At 37.5% G+C, this 22,580-nt stretch overlaps 4 protein-coding genes across 7 annotated transcripts; 1 reads left to right on the forward strand and 3 right to left on the reverse strand.

Moving 5' to 3' along the window:
• Positions 1-24: 24 nt before the first annotated feature.
• Positions 25-6,047, reverse strand: LOC141842085 (pentatricopeptide repeat-containing protein At5g27270). 2 transcript variants are annotated; one of them, XR_012602850.1, is made up of 9 exons: positions 5,487-6,047; positions 3,512-4,916; positions 3,045-3,356; positions 2,700-2,804; positions 2,534-2,621; positions 2,311-2,432; positions 2,045-2,109; positions 371-1,222; positions 25-243 (listed from the first exon to the last, which is right to left on the reverse strand). XR_012602850.1 is itself a non-coding variant. In XM_074730300.1 (8 exons), exons 1-8 carry the CDS (start codon positions 6,045-6,047, stop codon positions 668-670), a joined length of 3,213 nt encoding a protein of 1,070 aa, XP_074586401.1. In that variant the 3' UTR covers positions 25-667. The 2 variants fall into 2 exon arrangements, 1 of the variants encoding a protein (XP_074586401.1); XM_074730300.1 differs by having other exon boundaries at positions 25-1,222.
• Positions 6,048-7,392: 1,345 nt separating this feature from the next.
• On the reverse strand, positions 7,393-15,214 carry LOC141838347 (extra-large guanine nucleotide-binding protein 3-like). 2 transcript variants are annotated; one of them, XM_074725793.1, is made up of 9 exons: positions 13,713-15,214; positions 13,486-13,623; positions 12,394-12,498; positions 12,126-12,305; positions 11,196-11,373; positions 10,578-10,837; positions 9,130-9,302; positions 8,186-8,383; positions 7,393-8,039 (listed from the first exon to the last, which is right to left on the reverse strand). In XM_074725793.1, the coding sequence occupies exons 1-9, from the start codon at positions 14,658-14,660 to the stop codon at positions 7,658-7,660; spliced, it is 2,562 nt and encodes an 853-aa protein (XP_074581894.1). In that variant the 5' UTR covers positions 14,661-15,214; the 3' UTR covers positions 7,393-7,657. The 2 variants fall into 2 exon arrangements, with proteins under 2 accessions (XP_074581894.1, XP_074581895.1); XM_074725794.1 differs by having other exon boundaries at positions 10,578-10,828; positions 13,713-15,213.
• A 622-nt stretch (positions 15,215-15,836) lies between these two features.
• Positions 15,837-16,774, forward strand: LOC141838348 (B3 domain-containing protein Os03g0120900-like). 2 transcript variants are annotated; one of them, XM_074725796.1, is made up of 2 exons: positions 15,837-15,926; positions 16,014-16,774. In XM_074725796.1, the coding sequence occupies exon 2, from the start codon at positions 16,052-16,054 to the stop codon at positions 16,727-16,729; it is 678 nt and encodes a 225-aa protein (XP_074581897.1). In that variant the 5' UTR covers positions 15,837-15,926; positions 16,014-16,051; the 3' UTR covers positions 16,730-16,774. The 2 variants fall into 2 exon arrangements, with proteins under 2 accessions (XP_074581897.1, XP_074581896.1); XM_074725795.1 differs by having other exon boundaries at positions 15,837-16,774.
• A 3,242-nt stretch (positions 16,775-20,016) lies between these two features.
• On the reverse strand, positions 20,017-21,230 carry LOC141836994 (peroxidase 60-like). Its single transcript, XM_074724486.1, has 4 exons — positions 21,018-21,230; positions 20,754-20,933; positions 20,503-20,674; positions 20,017-20,432 (listed from the first exon to the last, which is right to left on the reverse strand). Exons 1-4 carry the CDS (start codon positions 21,228-21,230, stop codon positions 20,017-20,019), a joined length of 981 nt encoding a protein of 326 aa, XP_074580587.1.
• Between the last annotated feature and the right edge of the window lie 1,350 nt (positions 21,231-22,580).

Here is a 22,580-nt window from a genome sequence, read left to right on the forward strand (position 1 = left end):
TAAAGAAGCAGGCTCATATTAATTGTATATATTTCTTGTTACATAAACAAGGAAAACAAGCCTTTACATCTACAATAAAATCAACTATAGTACATCAGGAATTTACATGATCCGTCCTCAAGGCCGCAATCTGTCTGCATGATTGGAAGCGACAGTCCCGCAACTTCATAGTATCTCACTCGAGCATTCTGAAAATCTACCTCTTTGCAAGCACATAAGCTATTCTCACTGCCTCTTGATAGACTGCAAATCATAACATAAAAGAACACCAGTTTCATTATGTAAATCTTGTACCTGGTGAATGCCAATGCTGTTTCTATGTCGAACCAAGAAAAAATAATAGTGTGCGACCAAGAAAAACCTCACGAACCTCCATCTGAATTAAACATCTGTTCTCGTGCTTTCTGAGCCACAATCTCGGTCGGTTGTTAGAGCTAACTTGTATACCTTTACTCCCAGATGACCATTTTCCTAGCATCTGGTAGACCATTTAACAGTTTGTGACCATCTTCCTTAGCATCAGATGCCAAATTAAGCTATAGAGTTTTTCATCCAGCTCTCAGGTTTATTGTACTTGGACTTGAGGCACAATCTTTATTGTCCTTTTAACACCTGGCTAATGTTTACTTCCAAATGCTGACAATTTCCACAGCATCATATTGATAGATTAAGGTTGTGATTTTGATCCAATTCTCAGGTTTCTTAGAAATAAGAGCCCACGTAGATTTATTGTGTCTAGAACATCACCTGCTTCAGATTCCCTTCCAGCGAACTCGTAAAGATGGACAGCAGCACTTAAAATAAACCCATCAGGCTTTAGAGAACCATTAATGGTTTCGAAGAAGGAAAGACCTTCCTCAATAAGCCCATAGTCCATATATGTTCTCATCATGGTTCTACAACATGCCAAATCAGGATTCAAACCTGTCAGCTTCATTTCTGCGACAACTCTTTCTGCTTTGGATACAAGTCCGTCGTTTATAAAGCCAAAGATTAAATAGTTAAAATGAGCACATGAGGGAGTGATTCCTTCCTCCAGCATCCTACGAATAGTTTTCTCTGCTTCTGAATACTTCTTACTCTCTGTACAAGCTCTGATGAGCGCAAGATATGTAAGAGAATCTGCAAAATGCCCAGCCTTCTGCATCTCTTGGAAAAGATTTTTTGCTTCCGAATAGAGTCCAGAAGTGGCATAGACATTAATCATTGTATTATAACTAATCTGCATGGTAATATATGGCAGCAATTAATAGCATATTAATAAGCTTCAAAATAAAGACTCGTTGATTAAACATGCTGCCTCATCGATTGGAGTGAACTTGTGCAGAAAGGAAATGTACAAAACATTGTCCAGTAAATGACCAACAGCTACAGAAGTAAACATGGCAATAAAACAACAGGGTTCACTGGAAACAGCAGAAAAACAGACCATCCTTGCTCAAATTATGTGATGGCATACAAATTAAGCAATTAACAGTATAATTTGAGGTACATTGGTCTATTTTCTCTAGTGTAGGAAATCATATGCCATGCCAGCATAGTTAAAGGTGAGAATACAAAACCATTCAGCAGGGATAAGAGTAACTGGATTCCAATAATCAGAGTTACTGGATTCACCAAGTTTAGCAGATGACTATACTCGTAATATTACAAGGGGAAGCATCAAGCTGTTGCATCTATTTTAGAAGTAAAAACAGTACCAACCTCTGTCTAGTGAATCTTATGCACTGTCATATTCTATCCCATTTTTCTAAATTGGGCATAAAGTTTGTTATTTATAAAATAACATTGATGGTGTGTTATGAAATCATGTTCAAAAATTAACAATGTACAATACACATTAGCAGAAAAAAAACAATATGGAAAACATTGTATTATATTTTATGTACTTCTCTAAGCTTTCTAAAAACACAGGGCAGAAACTTTGGAATATCATCACCTGTAATAACATGAAAACAATGCTCATAGTATTCAAATGTCAAAATAAAACAGAAGATGTGAAAGCACACTTAGTGACAATGAGGTTATTAATCTAGTTGCACACCTTTCCAGGTTGTATTCCAACTTCCTTCATTTTTTCAAATAACTGCAATGCCTCTTCAGTCCTACCTGCAAAACCAGTAAAAAGAAACAGGTTATTTCTATGAAAAAACTACATCTCATGTTTGTCATCAGGATGGAGTAATGATGACTGGAGAAAGTTAGCCGCGGACAAAATATATGATGGATGTTTATTATTGTCCAGGAACACAAGTGTAAGCAAGACCAGCTAACAATTGATGCAATTGGATAGGATGAAGTATGTCCAACCAGCTTTTCCATAATAACTAATCATGTTGGTGTAGGCCTTCTCATCTATTGGCAAATCCAATCCTTGTGCAGCATGGAACATCTCAATGGCCTTTTCTAACTTCCCCTTTTGACCATACACACTGTATCATTTCACACGAGTCAAGATAAAGCCAAGTATAAAATGATAGAAATATAAGGAAACTAGCCAAGAACAGTCGGGGTATTAAAAACCTGACTTTACCTGATCATCGTGTTGTATGTTTGAAGAGATGGAGGAACACGAGATGAAATCATGCGATTGTATATGCTGATTGCAGAATGTAGCTTACCTGCATTTATCTTGTCAGTTCACAAACAGATAGATAGTTAAACTCAAAAGGGTACATATTTGTAACGTCATTACTAACCTGCTTCTAGCATTGCCTTGATAAAAGTATTGTAGGCTACAGTATCGAGTTCGACATCCCTAGTAAAACTGTTCTCAATAATCCTTTCTGCTTCCTGATATTTTCCTGTAGAGAATGGTAAAGGTGTATGAAGATTGAAGTATTATTATAGGATGAAGTACAAAACAGGTTACTAGAAAACCTATAATGCATGGGCACACACTACTCATAGAAAGGATACTAAAACAATTGAACTACTAAGTGCTCAAGGAACCTTCAAATTTTGTATCTTAAATCTATTCTATAACTTAACCTACTATTGACATAAATCTAAATAATAGAGTTAAACAGGCTATCAGTGCTCACTATTCTTAGTACAAGTATTGACAAGTATGCTGATAGTAACAGCATCCTGAGTATAGCCTTTGCTAATCATTTCTTCATACAGCTGTGTTGCTGCAGTAATTTCTCCAGATTTGCAGTAAACATCTATCATGGAATTGTAAGCAGCGTCTACAGCATTTGAAGAGTGTGATATTGAGGCAAATACTTCTTCAGCTTGTTTTAGTTGGTGGAATCGTCCATAAAGAGTAATCATAGAAGAAATAGCTGAATTGTCAGGCTTATAGCCTATCTCAGACATCTGCTTATACAAGGTTTCAGCTTCAACTATTCTCCCTGTGGCAAAGAGAAGAATCATCATTATCTGAATGAATACATGGTTTTCGTTCCAGCTCTGAAATCTTAATAAATAATCATGGGATCAAAGAGTTTTGTATGAATTTATTAATTACAGACAAGGACAATAAATGAAAATAGTCATTGATGCTTGCCTTCCCTTGCATATTTGCAAATCAGCTGGTTGGCAGAAGATACACCAGCTGCCATCAGACACAAAGATTTCAGAATGTTTTTGGATTTTTCAGTGTCGCCATTTTCTAGGTAAAGACAAAGCATTACACTAAGTGCTATATAATCTGGTTCATCTAGCTTCTTCAACAAGCGTTCTGCTTTTTGAATTCCTCCAACTTCACCATACATTGCCATCATTGAAGTCCTTATGGTTTTATCTATGGTCAAGCCAAGACCTTCCATTTCCTCTACCAAATTTTCAGCTTCATCTATCATTCCGTCTTTGCAATATACTTCCAAAATGGCCTTATAAAGACCTTCATCAAACTGTATTTCCAATTGTCTTAGATGTGAAACTAAAGACTTGGCCTTTTCAAGGAGGCCCAAATTTACATAAAGTCTAAGTAAGTCACTGCAGCAGACTGCATCAGGAAGTTCTGTCTTAGATAACATCTGGAAAGTAACTTCGGCAGAGACCACATCCTCTAATAATACATAACAGCGAAGTAAAACACTATATGAAAACTTTGACAGCTCAACATTTCTGGATTTCATAAGTTCAATAACTTTAATAGCTTTCTCGTACTCTCCAAAATTAAGATGAACATGAGCCATAGCCACATACGTTTTTTCATCACTTGGAGCACTTATTTTTTCAACATCCTCAAATGTTTTTAGTGCATCCTCATATAGGCCCAGTTTTCCATATATCCTTATGAGAATTCCATATATGGCCTCATCAAGGAGAACTTTGTTTCTTTGCATTTCGGAAAAAAGGTCTAGTGCTTTTGTGTAATCAGCAGTTTTGTAATGCAATGTCAACAGTGAAGCTAAAGTATAGTTACTTGGTACAATTTTCAAAGATTTCATCTCTTCATAAATTTGTAAAGCCATATCCCCTTTGCCATTTTTAGCACTTAAAGAAATGAGGAGGCCATGTGTAGCCTCCTCAGGCACAAAACCAGCTTTTTTCATTTTATGAAAAATATCAAGAGAATCCTCCAGTAGTTCCTCCTTGGCATAGGAGGCTATAACAATTGTATAAGTAAAACGGTTGGGCTCTATTGCATCATCCAACATCTGCTTCCACAGTCGGATAACCTTTTCATGCAGCTTCTGCTTTTGCAAAGAGGAAATCATGAAATTAAAAACAGCAATAGAGGGTAAAATATCTCTCCTGCGCACGGCAGAATAAAATAACATCATGTCTTTATGCCTTCCCCACCTAGCATATGTACAAAGCATAGTTCCACAAGCAACTGCATCCGGTTCACAACCCACTTCAAGCATCTCCAAAAAAATCTGTTCAGCAAGTTTAATCTTGCCAACTTGCCCATATATTCTCAGAACAAGAGTGTAGACAATAACACTAGGTCTGTAGCATAGCTGCAATTTGTAGAAAATATTGATATTGGTAGTTGATTAAAATGTTTTTAAGAATATATATGAGCAAAATATGCATCACTACCTCTAAAACATTCACCACAAATCACATCCACAAAATAACAACGCAAGAATAAGGCATCCCAGCCGACCATGTATGTAAAAGATCGGCTCCAATTTCTGGAGCAATGCACATGTATGAGCAAATCATAAGCAATCATTTACACATAATGACAATATAAACCCCTACATATCAGTTTGTAGAACAAGACGAGTAGTGATAGTATGTCAAGGTATCAAATTTTTTTTTCAGTATTTCTAGTCAGAACAATGAAGTCATCAATAGGACAAACATTATGAGTGATCGCTGATCCCTATGCTAGAAGATAATTCGGTATGTAAAAATCTATGGGAACACTCTGATTGCAAAATACTAAAATTCAACGCATAAGGAATCATACATCAGCAAGAATATCATTTATGGATTAATAAAGAAACAACTTCCATGTAGGGTGGAAGTTGAAAACGTTGATCAATATGGACAGTATAGGGAGATGTAGAAATTTAACCGACCTGCAGCTTCATCCATGCAAAGAAGTCCCTAGCCTGGCGCCACCCGCGCTGCTCCTTGAGCACAGTGCACATCTCTTTGAAGCTCAGCTTCGTCACGAACGATCCCATCACCTCCCGCATGTTATACGACCCGTCTGGGAGCTGGGCCAATGCACGGACCTTCCGTATCGCCGCTACCACATGCTTCCCGTGCAAATTCCCATCCCTGTCATCCTCAATCAACTGGGCCATCTGCTCCGGGGTACGACGGATCCACCGGGGGGTCTGCGCGCCGCTCCCCTGGTTGCGGCGGAGGCGGCTGAGGTACTGCGCCTTGGCGTGGATGATGCGGCGGGCGTCATCGTCGGAGAGCGGCTTCCGCGGGTGGCGCCGGTAGGGGAGGGTTCGGATCTTGCGGGAGTTCCCGTCGCTGAGGCTCCACGGGTCCGATGAGGTGGAGGACCGGACGGGAGGGGTGAGCTCGAGCAACCTACGTCGGCGCTTGATGGTGGTCGCCGGCTGGGAGATCGGATTCTGTTGCGGAGGCAAGGGGAAGAGGAAAGGATTCCTGAGGCATTCCATCGCCTCCGATACAGAAAGAGAGTCTCGAGGACGAAATGGATAGACGCAGGTCACGTGCCCATTACGTGCTATTATTTGGGCTGGGACTTTTGCTTGTCTTTCTTAAGACGGCCCATCACACGGCCCAAACACAGCCCGTGCTTTTAAATTTATAAATAAATAAATAAACAGGCAATATTTCGACTATATATTTTGTTTTACAGAAACAATTTTCTGGAGAAAAGGTAAAAACACTGTAAGGGGATGATTGGTTGGGATAATCTATGATTACCTTGGTTATCTGTCCAAGGTTATCGTTGATAATCTTGTTTGGTTCAAGTTATGATCGATTCCCAAGTAATATAACATTACCGCCACATCAGCAAATAGGTTATAACCTGGTTATGTGATTACCTTGGCTGCCTAAGGTTTTCTACGATTCCAGAGATTAACAAAATTTTTTCCATTATTACCCTCCGATTTTAAATTTGAATTAATTAAAATCGAATTAATTAATTCAATAAATTTTAATTTAAATATTTATAAATTAAAAAATAATTTATTTTAAAATTTAAAAAATAAAATTAATAAATTATATTTATTAATTTAATAAATTATTTTATTAAAATAATTATTTTAATGAATTATTTTATTAAAAAATATATATTTTTTAAAATTTTAAAATATAAAATTAACAAATTATATTTATTAATTTAATAAATTATTTTATTAAAATAATTTTTTTAATAAATTATTTTATTAAAATAAAATTATCCTATATATTTATTAATTTAACGAATTATTTTATTAAAATAATTATTTTAATAAATTATTTTATTAAAATAAATAAAAATTTATTTTAAATTTAAAAATATAAAATTAAGGAATTATATTTATTAATTTAATGAATTATTTTATTAAAATAATTATTTTAATAAATTATTTTATTAAAATATATAAATTTATTTTAAATTTTAAAAATAAAATTAACAAATTATATTTATTATTTTAATGTTTTTTATTAAAATAATTATTTTAATTAATTATTTTATTAAAATAAAATTATCAAATTATATTTATTAATTTAATGAATTATATTAAAATATAATTGAATAAAAGATAATATCGTAAATATAAAATTGATTATGTTTTATTCCCTCCAAATAAATAAAATAAATCAAACAATATTAAATTATATTTTATGCCCCATAATCTTGGTTATGTAATTATCAGGTAATCACATAATCAAGGTTATACATCATAACTTGAACCAAACACACCCTAAAGATCTGAACTCGCAAAACAATTAAAAAAGAAACAACAAACTTAATAGAGTTTCTATGGATCAAACACACAGGAACACAACCATACAAACCTGGTTGTAAAATTGATTGCAGAGGATCTTTCAAACTAGTCTACAGTTTGAGGTGTTTTCACCAACTTGTAATAGTTTATTAAGAATCAGGTCTAACATTTGGAAACTCAATTTCTAGCTTACAGGACAGCAAGAAATCACATTTATAATCATTCAATCAGAGTTCAGAATCAAGAGAATCTGGAGAAAATTATACACGGCAGCAACGGCGAGACTATACACAGATGTTCGTTAAGAGTCGGGGAGACTGAACTGATCATTCCTGCCTGATAGAACTCATCTCTGTGGTGCTGTAGAATGAATCCTCCATGTAAACCATGTTGTCCTCTTTATCGTCGGCCCACTTCAGCACCTCTCTTATATACTTGAAAGCTTCGTCGACGGTGGGACGATCGCGTGCCCGTGCTTGCCAAACAAAGAGCTTCTGGTTGGTGAGTGTGTAGTAGAGGTCCTTAAACTTCATGGCTATGTAATAGTAAGCCTGCTGCGCGAGGTTCTGGTTGCTCTGGTGAGTCCTCAATGGGGAGAAATCACTAAGCCACTCGCAGGTCGACAAAGGAACACGGTTTATCTTCTCTTCAAATGCATCGTACTTGTTGAGCATGAGAACAAATGGGGTATCATGGAAGCACGGTTGCCTGATTAGATCAAATGTCACATGACGATATAGAACACACTATTAGGAGAGGTAACATCTAGACCAAAATGTGAAAGCAAATTCTAGATTGCGAATGCAAAAACAAACAAACAAACAAAAGAATTTGCTGAGAAAGTGACGATAGACCTGACTGTGGCCTCAAATAACTCCTTGCTTTGCATAATCTTATTCTGCAGAGGTTTGTTGCTATCGTTAATAGGAGTTGCCAACTGGTCATAGTCACTGAGTGCCACGCAGAAGATGACTAGACGGACATCCTCGAACATTTCCACCCACTTGCAGCCTTCATTCATGCCCTTGGCGCTGACTCGAATCAGTTGGTATCTGAGACGAAGACGAAGAGAATAACATGAGGAAAAGATGCAAAAGAAAATCACGAACAAACGTAAATTTCAGGACTCAAAACTTGGAAGATAGACCAACATTCAGCACTAGATGAGGATCTTTGACCACAATCATCAAGGGAACAGATATATCTTGCGATACAAAGTACTATTGCCTAATTTATGGGTACATGTTAAATTGATCATTCACATTAATTTCTGGGAACCAATTAGATTCTACAATTTGTTAAAGTCTGGATGACTATACTATGAAACCTGAACACTCAAGCTGTAGGAAAAGAAGAACCGGCCTATGCATTCATATAATCAACATCCTCCGTTCGTAATGGTGTAAGCTGGTAGATTGAACTCAGTAGTTAAACAGCAACACAAGGACCAAGTCAAATGAATTTAGGATATATGCCTGATGTTTTACCATGTTAAAGTTCAGTAACAAACTACTTATCTCATAAACCCGAGTTATCAAGGAAAAAAGATGATGACCAGCCTATACATTTAAATGTTTAACACAAACTATTATCAATTACAACAGGATGACTAATGATGCCATCGGCGATTGTTGGAAAGGAGAATTTTCAAAAGCAAAGAACTCCAATTTGCTATTGCTCACTTTGCTCTTCTTTCTACTTATAAACATACTAAGTGGAATCCACTGTTTTTCCTGCTATAACAGTGAACGGCAATATAAATGAGAATTGAGAACGGATGAACAGGGAGAGAAATTACCTAGTGAGTGATTGCGAGTGAGCTTCAGGGTTGTCATTGTAGAGTTCGGACATTGGACTGTGGTCATCAAGTGAAAATTCAATAAAAGCTAGCCCATTCCCTTGCGTAACTCCTTCTGCATACAATATATCCTTCTCTGAAGGTTCATACTCATTGCTTGATACCTCAACTGCCTGCAAGGACGAATGATATCCTTATGCGCTTTAAGAGAAGTAAAATGCATAATAGATTTACTGACTTTACATGCACGCATTACTTCCATAGTTACTAGACAGTATCAAAAGTTATTAGGGACTTTCTAATTTTTAATAAATCTTTTCTGTTTCCTCTTTTATTTGTGGACAATAAGTTGCTAAAACAAAAAAACAAACGGTGTACGCCTCTTTCCATACATTCAAGCATTATTTTCACAGTTACTTTTGACTCTATTCATGGAAAAATTAATTTCTCAAGTTGTTTCCAGATACAACAAAAAAACTTGCATCTCATAGTGAAAATGAATTATCACATCTGCAACAGTAATTAATGCCTACTATAAGTAAACAGATTTAATCTCATCGATATATTTGTTATCAGATATCTCAATCATGAACTAGATCAGAATTTCCAAATAATGTAGTATATAAAATTTCTCAATTCTAGAAAGAATGAAGTTTTCACTCCCTCCCAAGAAATATGACAGGCGATTGTCCAAAATGATAATTGGATTGCATTTTGGAAGACAAGAAGTCTTAAAGTAGTTTAACACACTATCGGTATCTTGACTTAAGATAAGATCATCAAAGTTAATCCAATTAAATTACCTAATTCACATAGGTTATACCTTTGGATTTAGAGGGAAAGGTATGTTCTAAAATTATAGAACAAATTTTGAGCCAAGTATCAGAACTAAGAGAAGGCTGCAAGAGAATATTCCAGTTATCTCTTTTCTGCAGTTGCATGTGGAAATGCCAGGGTATTTACAGAACACAATCAGTTATCAAAGTAGAAGTATACACTACACGGTTGAAAGTCAGTATTAGATAAGAATAAAGCACAAAGGGTGGATTTCATAAAAATAACTGGAGCATCATATGAAGTTTCCAACTTAAAAGTACCAATATTTAGCAGTCCCAAGTAATAAAAGACAGATACAAGATCAAATAGTCTGGCCAGTATTATTATGCTATTAGTAATTTCATGTGATTCTCACTAAACAATGCCAGTAAACAGGCACTGTTTTACTAAGTACTCCACATCTGTACTAATATCTAAGACTTGACATTATTTCCAAATTCATTATGAAAAGCAGTCAATGAAAATCAATGATTTGATCATATATAAGATTTACAGGATTATTGCATTAAATTCACAGGAACTGTAGTACTTTGCACTTAGTTTGATGCTGAATGCTAAGAGTTGTGGATATGAAACTTAGTTTGACGCTGACCGCTAAGAATTGTGGATACCTTATTCAAGAAGTATTCAGCAATATCTGGAAGAAAATGGAGCTCATTTCTTCTTTTATATGTTTCCTGTATGGCAGGCTCTCTCCACATCTCTTCAACCAATGGTGCATATTCACGTGTTGCAGCAGGAAAGAAAGCATCCAAGTCCCCCATGGCTACTATGTCCAAAAGCCAGTCAGAAAACTGCTTTAATCTTCCATTGATTGAGTAAACACATTGATTTGGCCTACTAGCTTCGCTTTCCTCTAGACCTGAAAATCCTACAATGATTTGTTACAGCCATCTAGCTGTGATTCAAAAGTATCCCTTCTCCACCACATATAGAGTATCTAGTTGGAGTTCAAAAGAAATGCAATGTAAAGCAACCATTTGTATCCATAAATAATAATTATTATTAATAAAAATACACATCACACCTCAACCAATCAGAGAGTAACAAGGATGCCACTTTGATCACTTATCTTATGATTCTAGTTAGGCAAGCTCAACATAATCTTAAGTATCAATGCGAGCTTGTGGAGTACATATCGTTTGAAAGAATGTATAACGAGTTAAAATGCAAGTAATTTGTAGACATAATTTACCAAGGAAAATCTGAAACATAAATATCCATGGTACCTTCAGTAGAATGTTCATTGTCAGAGACTGTCTTTCCAATCCTAGCCAAAGCCTCCTCCTCAAAGCGTTCTCGTCCTTCCAGTAAAATACTTAGATACTTGTAAATATTACTTTGTATCATCAGTTTCATGTTTTCCAATTCATCTTCAGAAAACTTATTTCCATACATAAACTTAGCCTGTTCAAATCATCGAACCATTAAAAAGAAATTAAAGGGCATCTTTTTGTGTAGAAAAGAAGAAAAAAGTTATATGATCACAAAGAAAATATAATGAATACATATGCCCATACAGGAAACTTCCCTAACACTGTTTGACACCAAGAAACAACAATACAAATTTAAGAATGATAAAGCATTCTGTATCATTTCTATCAAATTTCATGATTGGATTAGCAAATTTATATCAGGAAGTGAACTTTGAGATGACAATATCTTTCAAAACAAATTAACATCCTCTAATATCTATAGCAAGTATATCATCAAACATGTTTTCCGCACAAATCCTGGGCCAAGACAACTGTTTGCTCAGCAAATATTATTCCAAACTAACAAGTAACTTCAAAAAAGCAAAAGTAGTAAACTGAAAAAAAAAAAATCTTTCAGTTCATTTTCAACCCTAACAATTTTGGTTTGGTTGATTTGATGTTTTCAAACTGAAAAAAAAAAAAAAAAAAAGGTTTGGATTCAGTTATACCTATGAAATTGGTAAACCAATCAATGTCCCACCCTACATGGAACCACACAGCACCAAATTGCTATAAGAGCTAACAAGAAGAACAAAATGAACAATTGGAGAATTCACTGGTATATTCTTATTCTAATTGCTAATAATCTTTGCCTGATCGCATATGAGCTTACATATATAACATAAAAAGTAAAAAACATCTCTAATGCAATTACCAATCCCACTCCCAATTAATATATCATACCTGTTTAAAAATAGTGCCTGTTCCAGATCCCTGGGGTCCAAGAAGCAAAAGCTTTTGGATTCTCTGCTCAAGATAATCAGGCAAGATTCTGGGTACATATGATGCCTCACTTTTAGAACCATTAGGAACTGCACGTGGTACAGGCAAAGAGAACAAAGAACATGCAAATCTTGTCAATGCCTGTCAAGAAAAAGAACCAGAACAACAATTAAGCAGTAAAACTTAATAATTCTGTTTAGTCAGACACAAAAGAGGAATTAGTTAATACCGATTCCCAGATTTTCCCCCTGATATTATTTTGACCTTCCTCTTCATAGCGACCATCATCATACACCCAGAAATGTGTATCACGTGGGCATTGCACATTAGCAACCTGCAAAATGGACGTGTTCAGAAAGTGGTTGACTACGGTAGGAATGACAATCACTGGCAACAGGACCGTAAAAGATACATGGAAAAAACTGAGACAAATTTAATGAAGGCATATGTCAATTGCAGTTTCTGTTTGTCCACTCTCTTACAGTGTTGTATTAAGTGTTATGATAAAGTGATGATGATAGTAACTGTTGCATGGAAAGAAATAAGAGACTGATGTTTTCCAAATTCATAGAATTCACATGTGGGTTGATGGTTTCTCTGTTTGTCCACTCTTAATACCCAAGCCAATGAAAATCTTCTCCTTGTTCCATGAAAGAGAGTAAACAATTTGGAGAGAGAGAGAGAGAGAGAGAGAGAGAGAAACAACAGAAGGAAAAACAACATGAAGTGGAGTTATTGCACACCATGTGATCCAATCCGAACATAATGACTAAAAAGTAGTTGGATAACCAATTTCCCAATTAGCACAAAAAACTGATAGTACTTATAGGCAATATGATGCTGTTGTGAAAAAGTGAACAACAATTTGGGATGCAACAGGAAGACTGGAAAGCAGTTGGAACACCAACTGCCCAACTAATGCATAATATTGATATTACTCAGTCAACGCAATTTTTATTTAGAATTAAGACAAGCTAACATTCTATTCCATTATGAAGTCAAAATTCCCAATTGGTACGTAGGGAACTTGGATGACAGAACTGACTATATATTTAGACTAAGATTGACATTAACCTTCTAGACCTCTTCTTCCATTTATCTTCTACTCTTCTTGCAGTGCAATTTAAGCAAAAAACTAAAAGAAACAACTGAATTAGCTAACAGTTCCTTTTAATCTGCATGCAAATGTGTTCAAACAGTTTAAATGAGAGTATGATTTTTCATGAGATTGCTGTCACTAAATAGAATGCATAAAGTTTGCCACTTTGATGAATAGTTACATTTGCTACTTAAAAAACAACAAATCATTTGACTTAAGCACCTTAAGCACCCTTAGTTCGACTTTTGTAATTTGTCTTCCATTGATATAAACTTCAGTGTTGCCCTTACTAGCGTCAGGCTGAAGCTTCCCAGTGAAATTCAAGTTAGAACTAATAACTCTATCAGGTTTCTCCCCCTCCTGAAGGGAAAAAAAGATGTATGGCCAAAGAATTAGCACACTGAGACAAGTTAAAGAGCAGCTCTCAGAACTAAACTTGATGCACCTACCTTTCCCCATAGGCCTGATTCTTTGTCATACCAATACCTTCCAGGCTTCAACTTTTGAGGTGGTATGGGACAGCTAAGCAACTCTGCCATCTCCTCTTGCCTCAGTGGAAATCCATTCACGGTGAGCTGTTCAGGGCGGATTTGATTAGCAGGGCATTCCTTCTCAGCCTTCAAAATTTGCCTCACTTCCAATGGACTGAGAAGCCGAGACAATGTTCTTGAACGTTTTCCTAGTTTTGAGCGTTTTGTCTCATCGATTGGGTGTCCAATGCAACTGACACACTTGCGCCCCTCTGGCATCGATCCCATGGCTCTAAGCACACAGTAGCTGCAATATCTGGCATCACAAACCAGACAGACTTCTTTGCGCTCCCACTTTCTCTTCCCGCACCTATAACACACTTTTTTCCTCTTCTCCTTGCTGGTAACACCAACATACTGAGGAGAACCTGATAAATCTTCAAAGAGGTCTTTACTTTCTGATTTCTCCTCAAAAGTAACCACTGATGTCCTCCTCCCTTCATTAGCTGGTTGGCTAGGCTGCCCATTTGGCATACTATGTGCAGAAACTGGAGACCCTGAGCGGGATGCATCAGTGAATTCTTCGTTCTGCAAGACAGAATCCATAGACTCGGAGCTTCCAGAGGCCTGGGGGCTTCGGGGTGAAGGGTCAGCACACCGGGCAATCCGAGAAACAGGCAAAGGAATTGGATCAGCTATGGGTGGAGCCGTGCTGTTCAGAAACCTATGCGAGCCAGATGCAGTCTCAGCCGTAGGTATTACAGCCACCGGGTCAACCCTCGGAAGCTCATAAGACACTGGCGGCCCATCGTACTCGATGGCAATGGAGTAATCGAGGTTGGCTGGAGCCTCCGGAATGGGGGTTCCTGGAGGCAATATCTTCCGCAGCATCTCCTGCCAGCTATTAGCATCCATAGTTTCCGCCATTTTACTTCTCCAAGCTCAGCAAATCAAGCCCTTTTTTACTTGCTCCGAACCCAGACCAGGTGAAAAAGAACAAGAAGCAGCCCAAAAAATCCAACCTTTAAAGCTCAAATGAGAAAATCCTGCACCGAAACCCTTGGATGAGGGGGAAAAAAAACCTAACCTTTCGCCGTGCCAAAGCTTCCACGTACTTTTCATGGACTTAAGGAGGGGCACTTAGGCTGACCAACAAGCTCAGGGAAGCAGAAGAAACCGGTGAGCACCGGAACAAAAACACATCTTTTCTCCGTCAAGAGGCCATCCGTTGATGCAAACCAAGAAACGCACCGGTACGAGTCCAAAGCGCCCGCCTCTTTGACGACAAGGTAGTGGACAACTCGAACTCGCTCACCCGGACTCCGAAACTTCCCGAAATGGCTGCGGGTCAAAGCCCTAGAGAGGGAGCCTCGCGAGGAAAAAAAGAAATCAAAGTGAAAAAAGAAAACGCAAGTTGTTAAATAATCCGTCCCGAGGCGCAGACTGGGGAAGAGCGCGACGGGGGACCGGCAGAGGACAGGAACCCGCTCGATGGTGGACATGAAAGCGCGGATCGGGTTGCGGAGTCGATGACGACTGACGATGACTGCTGGCGTTCTGCCATGTTGGGTCTTCCCGTAGTGGCAGTTAATTCGCCATTGATGATCTTCATAATCAAACCACATGATTGAGATTCTCTCCTTCTTCTTCTTCCACTGTGAATCGGTGAAAGTCAAATGGTAAAAATGTGATATATCTATCTCTTCTCAGCCGTTGGATTTCGGACACGCAATATTATCTCCAATTCAACGGACTCAAACAAATGCGGCTTGCTTTGCTGACGTGCGTTGACTGAATTATTAGATTGTGAGATAATCTCTCATAAATTCACATGTATAGTAATTAAAAGAGCATCTGTTCTAAATTTTCATTTTGAAAATATTTTAATTCTCAATAAAAATTACTCTAACGTTGAATATCTTATGAATTTATGGTGTGCTCGATCGTATCTGTGATCAAAAAACTAACGAGGACCACAGACTTGCTCGAAGGCAGCAACTAATTAATCGATCAGCATGCATCTTGATAAACTTGAAAGACTAGTGGTCCTAGGTCTAGTGCATTCATGAAGAAGAAGGGATTTATTTCAGTTTTATTTTTTCAGTTTGAGATCTCTACGATCTTTGATCGAGTTTCTTTCTCTTCCTGTCGATCTTTGTGTGTTTCTCTAGATCTGTGGGAAATAATTAACAGGTTGAATTCGCATATAGTTAATGGAGGCATTTGCAGTTCTACAGTCTACGGCTTCCTCCTCTTCATCTTCTTCTTCCTTGATCGCAGCGGCGGGAAGGGAGGCGGCGGCGGCGGAGCGGGAGCACATGTTTGAGAAGGTGGTGACGCCGAGCGACGTCGGGAAGCTGAACCGGCTGGTGATCCCGAAGCAGTGCGCGGAGAGGTTCTTCCCGCTGGAGCCGGCAGCGTCGGCCGACAAGGGGCTGGTGCTCGGCTTCGAGGACGCCGGCGGCAGGCAGTGGAGCTTCCGCTACTCCTACTGGCACAGCAGCCAGAGCTACGTCATGACCAAGGGATGGAGCCGCTTCGTGAAGGAGAAGCAGCTCCGCGCCGGGGACACCGTCTCCTTCTCTCGCACTGCGCCCGCCGCCGCAGCAGCCGATGATCAGTGCTCCGCCCGCCGCCGCCTTTTCATCGATCTACGCCACCGCAGGCACCGCTACCCTCTCTCAATTCCTTTCTCCGCCTCCGGCGACGCGCAGCGGCCACAAACAGTGCTCTCGCGGGGAGAACCAAGTACTTTAAGACCCACTAGGCAGCCGGTGCTTCCCCGACAGTATCACGGAATAGTGCAAGAACTCACCGAAGGCAGAGCTGTTCTCGACGGCGGCGGCGACAGCAACAACACGGCGTTAGACTCGGTGCCCTTGGTGACCGGCGCCGCCGCCGCCGCAGCAAAGGCAAAGCGGGTCAGGCTTTTTGGAGTAAATCTGGAGTGCCCTGCCAAGGATGAAGAAGATGATCATACCTCATCATATATATAAATACAGAACCTAATTCTGTATATTTTTCTTTAATCTCTAGAAGAAAAAAACAACAACTATATATCTGACTCAATCGTAGCATCGATCATTTCTCAATATACAATTCTTGTTTTAAATCTTTACATAATTCTTTTTGAATCAAACTGAATCATCTCTTCTTTTATTTTGATTTCTTTTCAGAATAGGTGGCTAGCTAGCTACTTCATATCATCAGTGCTAGAGCACTCTTAATCGTCTGTCTATTCTTCTTCTTGATTCCTGACTTATTGAAAATGCCTGAACTGAACATTAATAAACAGGAAGAAATTATCATTAAAGTATGAATCTGTTAAGCTAATAGAAAGAAAGGTAATTAAACCAGTTGTTTGAGCTTCGCAAGGAAATTAATTAAAATAAAAATCCATTTTCAGAAGAGTTATCGAACATAAGAGATATATCATAAATGATATTAAATGATAACAATTTAAAACTTAAAGTATTCCAAATTAAGCTTCAACATTTGATAATTAAAGAGATTTATGTTTTCTTTCTTTCTTTGCTAGTTTAAAGATTTATGGATTAATATATGTTGCCTAGTGTTTAATTAATTTCTCAGTTACTTGAATAATCCATAAGCCAAGAGCTAGAGTTTGCATTAATGTTCGTTTTTTACAGCTCAAACATGCTTTTTTTTTCTCTAAAATGGAAATGTTCAGGCATTTATAATTAAGTTGTAAAGGTTGAAGACAAATTGTAAAAGAAATTAATAAATAAACTAATATTGATAACATTAAATATAAATATTGCTATTACTTTCAATGTTGATGAGAAGCATTCGAGAGGAAAAGCCTTTACCTAAATCAAATAAGGGAGTTAAATTTACAATTTATTGTGAAATATTTGAGATGAATCCAACGTTAATTACCATTTGGGAGTAATAATATAACATGGATATAATTAATTGATCAGAAAAAAGCTATAACGATTTTATTTTCTTAGGCAAAAATAAAGATGACGTCCCATTTTTCAATTAAAGTTAGATGGACTTCATTTTTCCAATTAAAATCAAATGGACGTCCTATTTAATGCGAATTATCCAAAATACCCTTACTTTATATATGTGTTTTTGAATGGAATTTAAGGGTTTGAATTGGATTTAACGGTTTGAATCACAGATGATTGTTACACGTTGTAGCAGCTACTTGCTAACTTCTACACGTTAATTATCAACTATCTGTTAACTTTTATATAGTCAATCATGATCAGATAATGTTCGTTTGAAATGTAGTGAATGTCATGAAGTCCTCATCGTTTGTTTTGCTTATTGAAATATTATTTAAATCATATTATCACTCTCCAATAAATAAAATTACAATAATATAATGATCCTGTTGTAGAAGCTAACAATTAGTTGTTACACATTATAGTAGTTATCTAGCTTTTAAATAGTCATTGTGATCAAATAATATTCATTTGAAATATAGTGGATGTTATGGAGTCTTCTTCGTTTATTTTACTTGTTGTAATGTTATTTTGACCAAGTTATCACTCTCTAATAAGTAAAATCAAAATGATATAATAATTCTATTATAGAAGCTAAAAAGGTAGATGTTATAACGTATAGTAGCTAATTACTAGCTTCTACATGGTCGATATAATTAAATGATATTCATTTGAAATGTAGTAGATATATGATGTTATGGAGTCTCTTTCATTTGTTTTTCTTATTAAAATATTATTTGAACTAGGTTGTCATACTCCAATAAACAAAATCAAAATGATAGTTGCTACACGTTATAGTAGTTAACTAGCTTCTACACGATTAATTGATTATGATCAAATAATGGTAATTTAAAATGTAGTGGGTGGCATAGAGTCCCCTTCATTTGTTTACTCATTGAAATATTGTTTGAGTCTGAGTTATCACTCTCTAATAAGCAAAATCAAAATGATATAATGATTATGTTGTAGAAGCTAGCAACTAGCTACTACACGTTTTAGAAGCTACATGCTAGTTTTTATACAATCGATCATGATTAGATTATGTTCATTTGAAATGTAGCAGCTGTCATGAACTTTCCTTAGTTTATTTTGCTCATTGAAATATTATTTGAATTAAGTTATCATTTTTTAATAAGCAAAATTAAAATGATATAATGATTATGTTATAGAAGCTAACAACTAGTGGCTATACATTGTGGTAACTACTTGTTATACACTATCGATCATGATTAGATTATATTCATTTGAAATGCAATGACTATCATGGAGTCTTTTTCATTTATTTTACTCATTAAAATATTATTGAAATTAGGTTATCACTCTCCAATCAGCAAAATCAAAATGATGTAATGATTATAGTGTAGAAATTATATAGTAATTAGTTGTTATATATTGTAGAAGTTATATGCTAACTTCTACATAAAAGATTTTAAATCCAATTCAGAAATACAAATTTTTTAAATCAGAAATAAAGTAAAGGTATTTCGGACAATTCTCGTTAAATAAAATATCAATTTGATTTTAATTAAAAAAATGATACGATCTGTCTGATTATTTTGTAAATAATGGATGCCATCTTGATTTTTACCCTATTTTCTTTCCTGATTTATTTTTCTTATATATAACATGGATAAACTCTGCACCCTAAACTACTGCAAGCGCCATCAAATTTAATGCTTTTCTTTATTTTTTAATAATTTTACTAATAGTTATTATATAGATTATCAGTCTTGTTATAAATTAGAATTAATGTCATTGTTATTTGTAAATCTTATATAATGCCACAATATTTTACAACTCATTATTAAAATTTTAAAAAGAACAACATTGTTTTATATGTTCTTAATTTACGCCATTTATAAGTTGCTTGCACCTTAGTAAATTGAGTGGTATATACAATATTAATTGCATTTTGGTCACTTAACTTTCTAAAAGAAGTTTCTTGTTGCATCATATTTATTATTTCTTACTATTCAACAATAGTTAAAATCATTAATGCCATGATATTGATTATAAGAAAAAACTATGATTTCAGATTATTTTAATGCTAAGTATCAATTATTTAAAATCACAATCCATATAATTGATAGTAAAATTTTAAAAAGTAAAATTAAATTATTTCAGACAAACATTTATAATTTATGTTTCAATATGCAGCAACTTCTCATAATATAAATGTGCTCGAAATGTGTTTTCTCTCATTTCGATATTACAAAAATAAAAAATAAAAACATTGCAAACACAATATCATCTCCTCATTATTATCAAATCCCCAACTCCGCTCCAAAATTAAATATGAAAATTAATTAATTAATTAATTTGTTGACGGCTCTGCAGGACTTGCGAATCTGGCCCTGGTTCCCGGTGAGCACTTGGACGGCGCCCATCCGCACCATGGCGCCGGCGAACAGAGTCGGGAAGCTCGAGCCGCTGGCCAGCGACTTGACCGTGGAGTTGGTCAGCCCATCCACCGCTATGTTCTGGTCCACCTTCAGGATGCCTTTTTTCGCCAGGATCTGCTTGTAGTAGCTGTTGTCCACCGCCAACGGCGTCGCCTGGTCGAGGAGGATGAAGTTGTTCGCGGTCGAGTTCTGAGGGCACCTCGACTTCAGCTTGGAGACGAGGGCGGGGTCCATGGCGGGGTCGGCTTTGCCGGAGCCGTTGTAGTTGTAGAGGCGGCTCCGGACGAAGGAGCAGTGAGTGACGCCGACGGTGTGAGCTCCTACAAGGATCGACGACATAGTTTAGCTCATGCAACTATGAACCCGTCGATCGACACTGTGCGTACATACCGAGCAGCAGGACTGTGTCTGAAGCACTGAGGCCCTTCGCCTTGAACGCTGCGATAGCTTGGGAAGCAGAGAAGGAAGCTCCGGGAAGGTTTCTGAGAGCTTCAGATGCGAGCGAGACGTTGCCGTCCCTCCTCCCCGTTGGAACTGAATAATTATATTGGCTCCCGCCGCCCTGCAGTCGTCGACATTTATACAAATCGAAACTAAGAAAAACAATATCAAAAGGAACTCTGATTTTGATGATCAGCTACCAGGACGACGGCGTCTCTGGCGGCGATGGCGATGATGTCGGCGCAGGAGACGACGCCGGGGCACTTGCTCTCCAGCGCAGACTTCGCCTGGTCGATTATGTCGTAGCCTCGGACGCTCAGGTTTGGGGCTGCAGTCTTCTCGGTTCCGTTCCCGCCAAGAAGGATCGAAGCGTCGCATCCCTTCATTTCGCATCGAAAGTTTGAATCGATCGATCACACACAATTCTTGAAGCAATACGTGCATGTATGATAAACAAACATTACCCTGACGAAGCAGTCGTGGAAGTGGAGGCGGAGGAGGGCGGGGACGATGGTTCTGTCGGAAAAGCGGGCGGCGACGATGCTCTTGACCGTGCTCTCGACGTCGGTGCCATTGCATTTTCCTTTGTAGAAGCCCACCTGAAGAGCGCCGCGGCTGCCGCTAGGGGCGACGGCGAAGAGGAAGAGAAGAGCAAGGGCGGCGGAAGCTACGGCCATCCTGACTGATCCTTTGGTTGAGGAGGAGGCTGGTGAAAGGTGGAGGCAGATCGCCGGCGTTTATATAGCAGTAATCTGTTCAGGCAATCTGCTCGGATTATGAGAGACGTGCTGTGCGTATTGCCAAGACGTGCCTTCCAACAATTGACTACATCTGTTAGCCAACTGATCTAAGATACTTAACAAAACATCAAATCGAATTAACAATTGCTAACCTTTTGTTGTCTCTGATGCAAGCTCTGGTCAGGAAGAAAGTTCATGATTTGTTCAAACCTCAAAGCAGATTTAATAACTAATCATGGAATTAAAGAACCATAAATATATCTTTTTGAATATGCCTGTAGTATTGAGATAAGCTGGAGAGTTGAGTTGAATTCGTCATGGTGGATTTGGTTCTTCTCTGCAATTAGCAAACGAAAACTCAGGCACATCCAATTCGAGTATGTATAAGAATCAAAATTTATTTAGTTTAAGATTCATAATTTAATATTAAAGAACATAGTAGGGTAGCAGATGCTTCCTGCAACCTGCTTGTACAAGCCCACAAATGTCTCGGATTCATTCTTCAACAACAACAAATCAAAGAGAGAGAAAAATAGTTTGCAGGGTTGAAGAAAATCTCTGTTGCTAGATAAGGATATTATATAGATACGATAAACAATTATTGGCAATAAGATGCAACCATGGTAGAATCAATCACAAAATATGCAATGATTAAATCTCCCATGAAAAATATTAGCTTCATTCATTTACCTTGCGCAAGAGCATTGCTTTTGTGCGCCGTCCTACCTTATCGCCATGATTTTCCACATTGAAAAGTAAAGATGTGTCTGGTGTTAGAGAAAGTTGAGAGAACAAACCAACTGCATACAGTGACTTGCCAACAAAATGTTTTGCAAAGCTCTTCAACTGAGGCCATCCTAGCTCATCTCCATTGCTAAAAATTTCAAGTCCAAGTTCCACTTCTTTCGTAATATTTGCAATTAATTTTTTTGGACAAACTTGGTCAACTAATGCATCCACCTAACATAGTTTCAAGAGAATCACATATCTGCCCCCACGGGCGGGGTTAGCTGGTCAGGGCGTGGATGCTTGCAGAATGAGGTGGGCGGTTCGAGGTCTCATGGTTGCATTTGCGATAACATCAATCTCTGCCCTGTTCAAAGCCTTCGGCCACCACGCCCTGGCCAGTCCCGCATTCACCGTGATTTACTCCCCCTCATACTTGTGGGGCCGGGTGGGGGGGCCGCTAGGTTGGCGGTTCCAACCTTTTGCAGAAAGAGAATCACAGATCTGCTATGAACGTCTTTTGCCCGATTTACATTATGTCTAGACAACTCGGAAAAGCCA

This window comes from Curcuma longa, chromosome 11 (assembly GCF_044706935.1).
Source record: "Curcuma longa cultivar G26 ecotype Majalengka, Jawa Barat chromosome 11, ITB_CL_G26_1.1, whole genome shotgun sequence".
Taxonomy (NCBI): Eukaryota; Viridiplantae; Streptophyta; class Magnoliopsida; order Zingiberales; family Zingiberaceae; genus Curcuma; species Curcuma longa.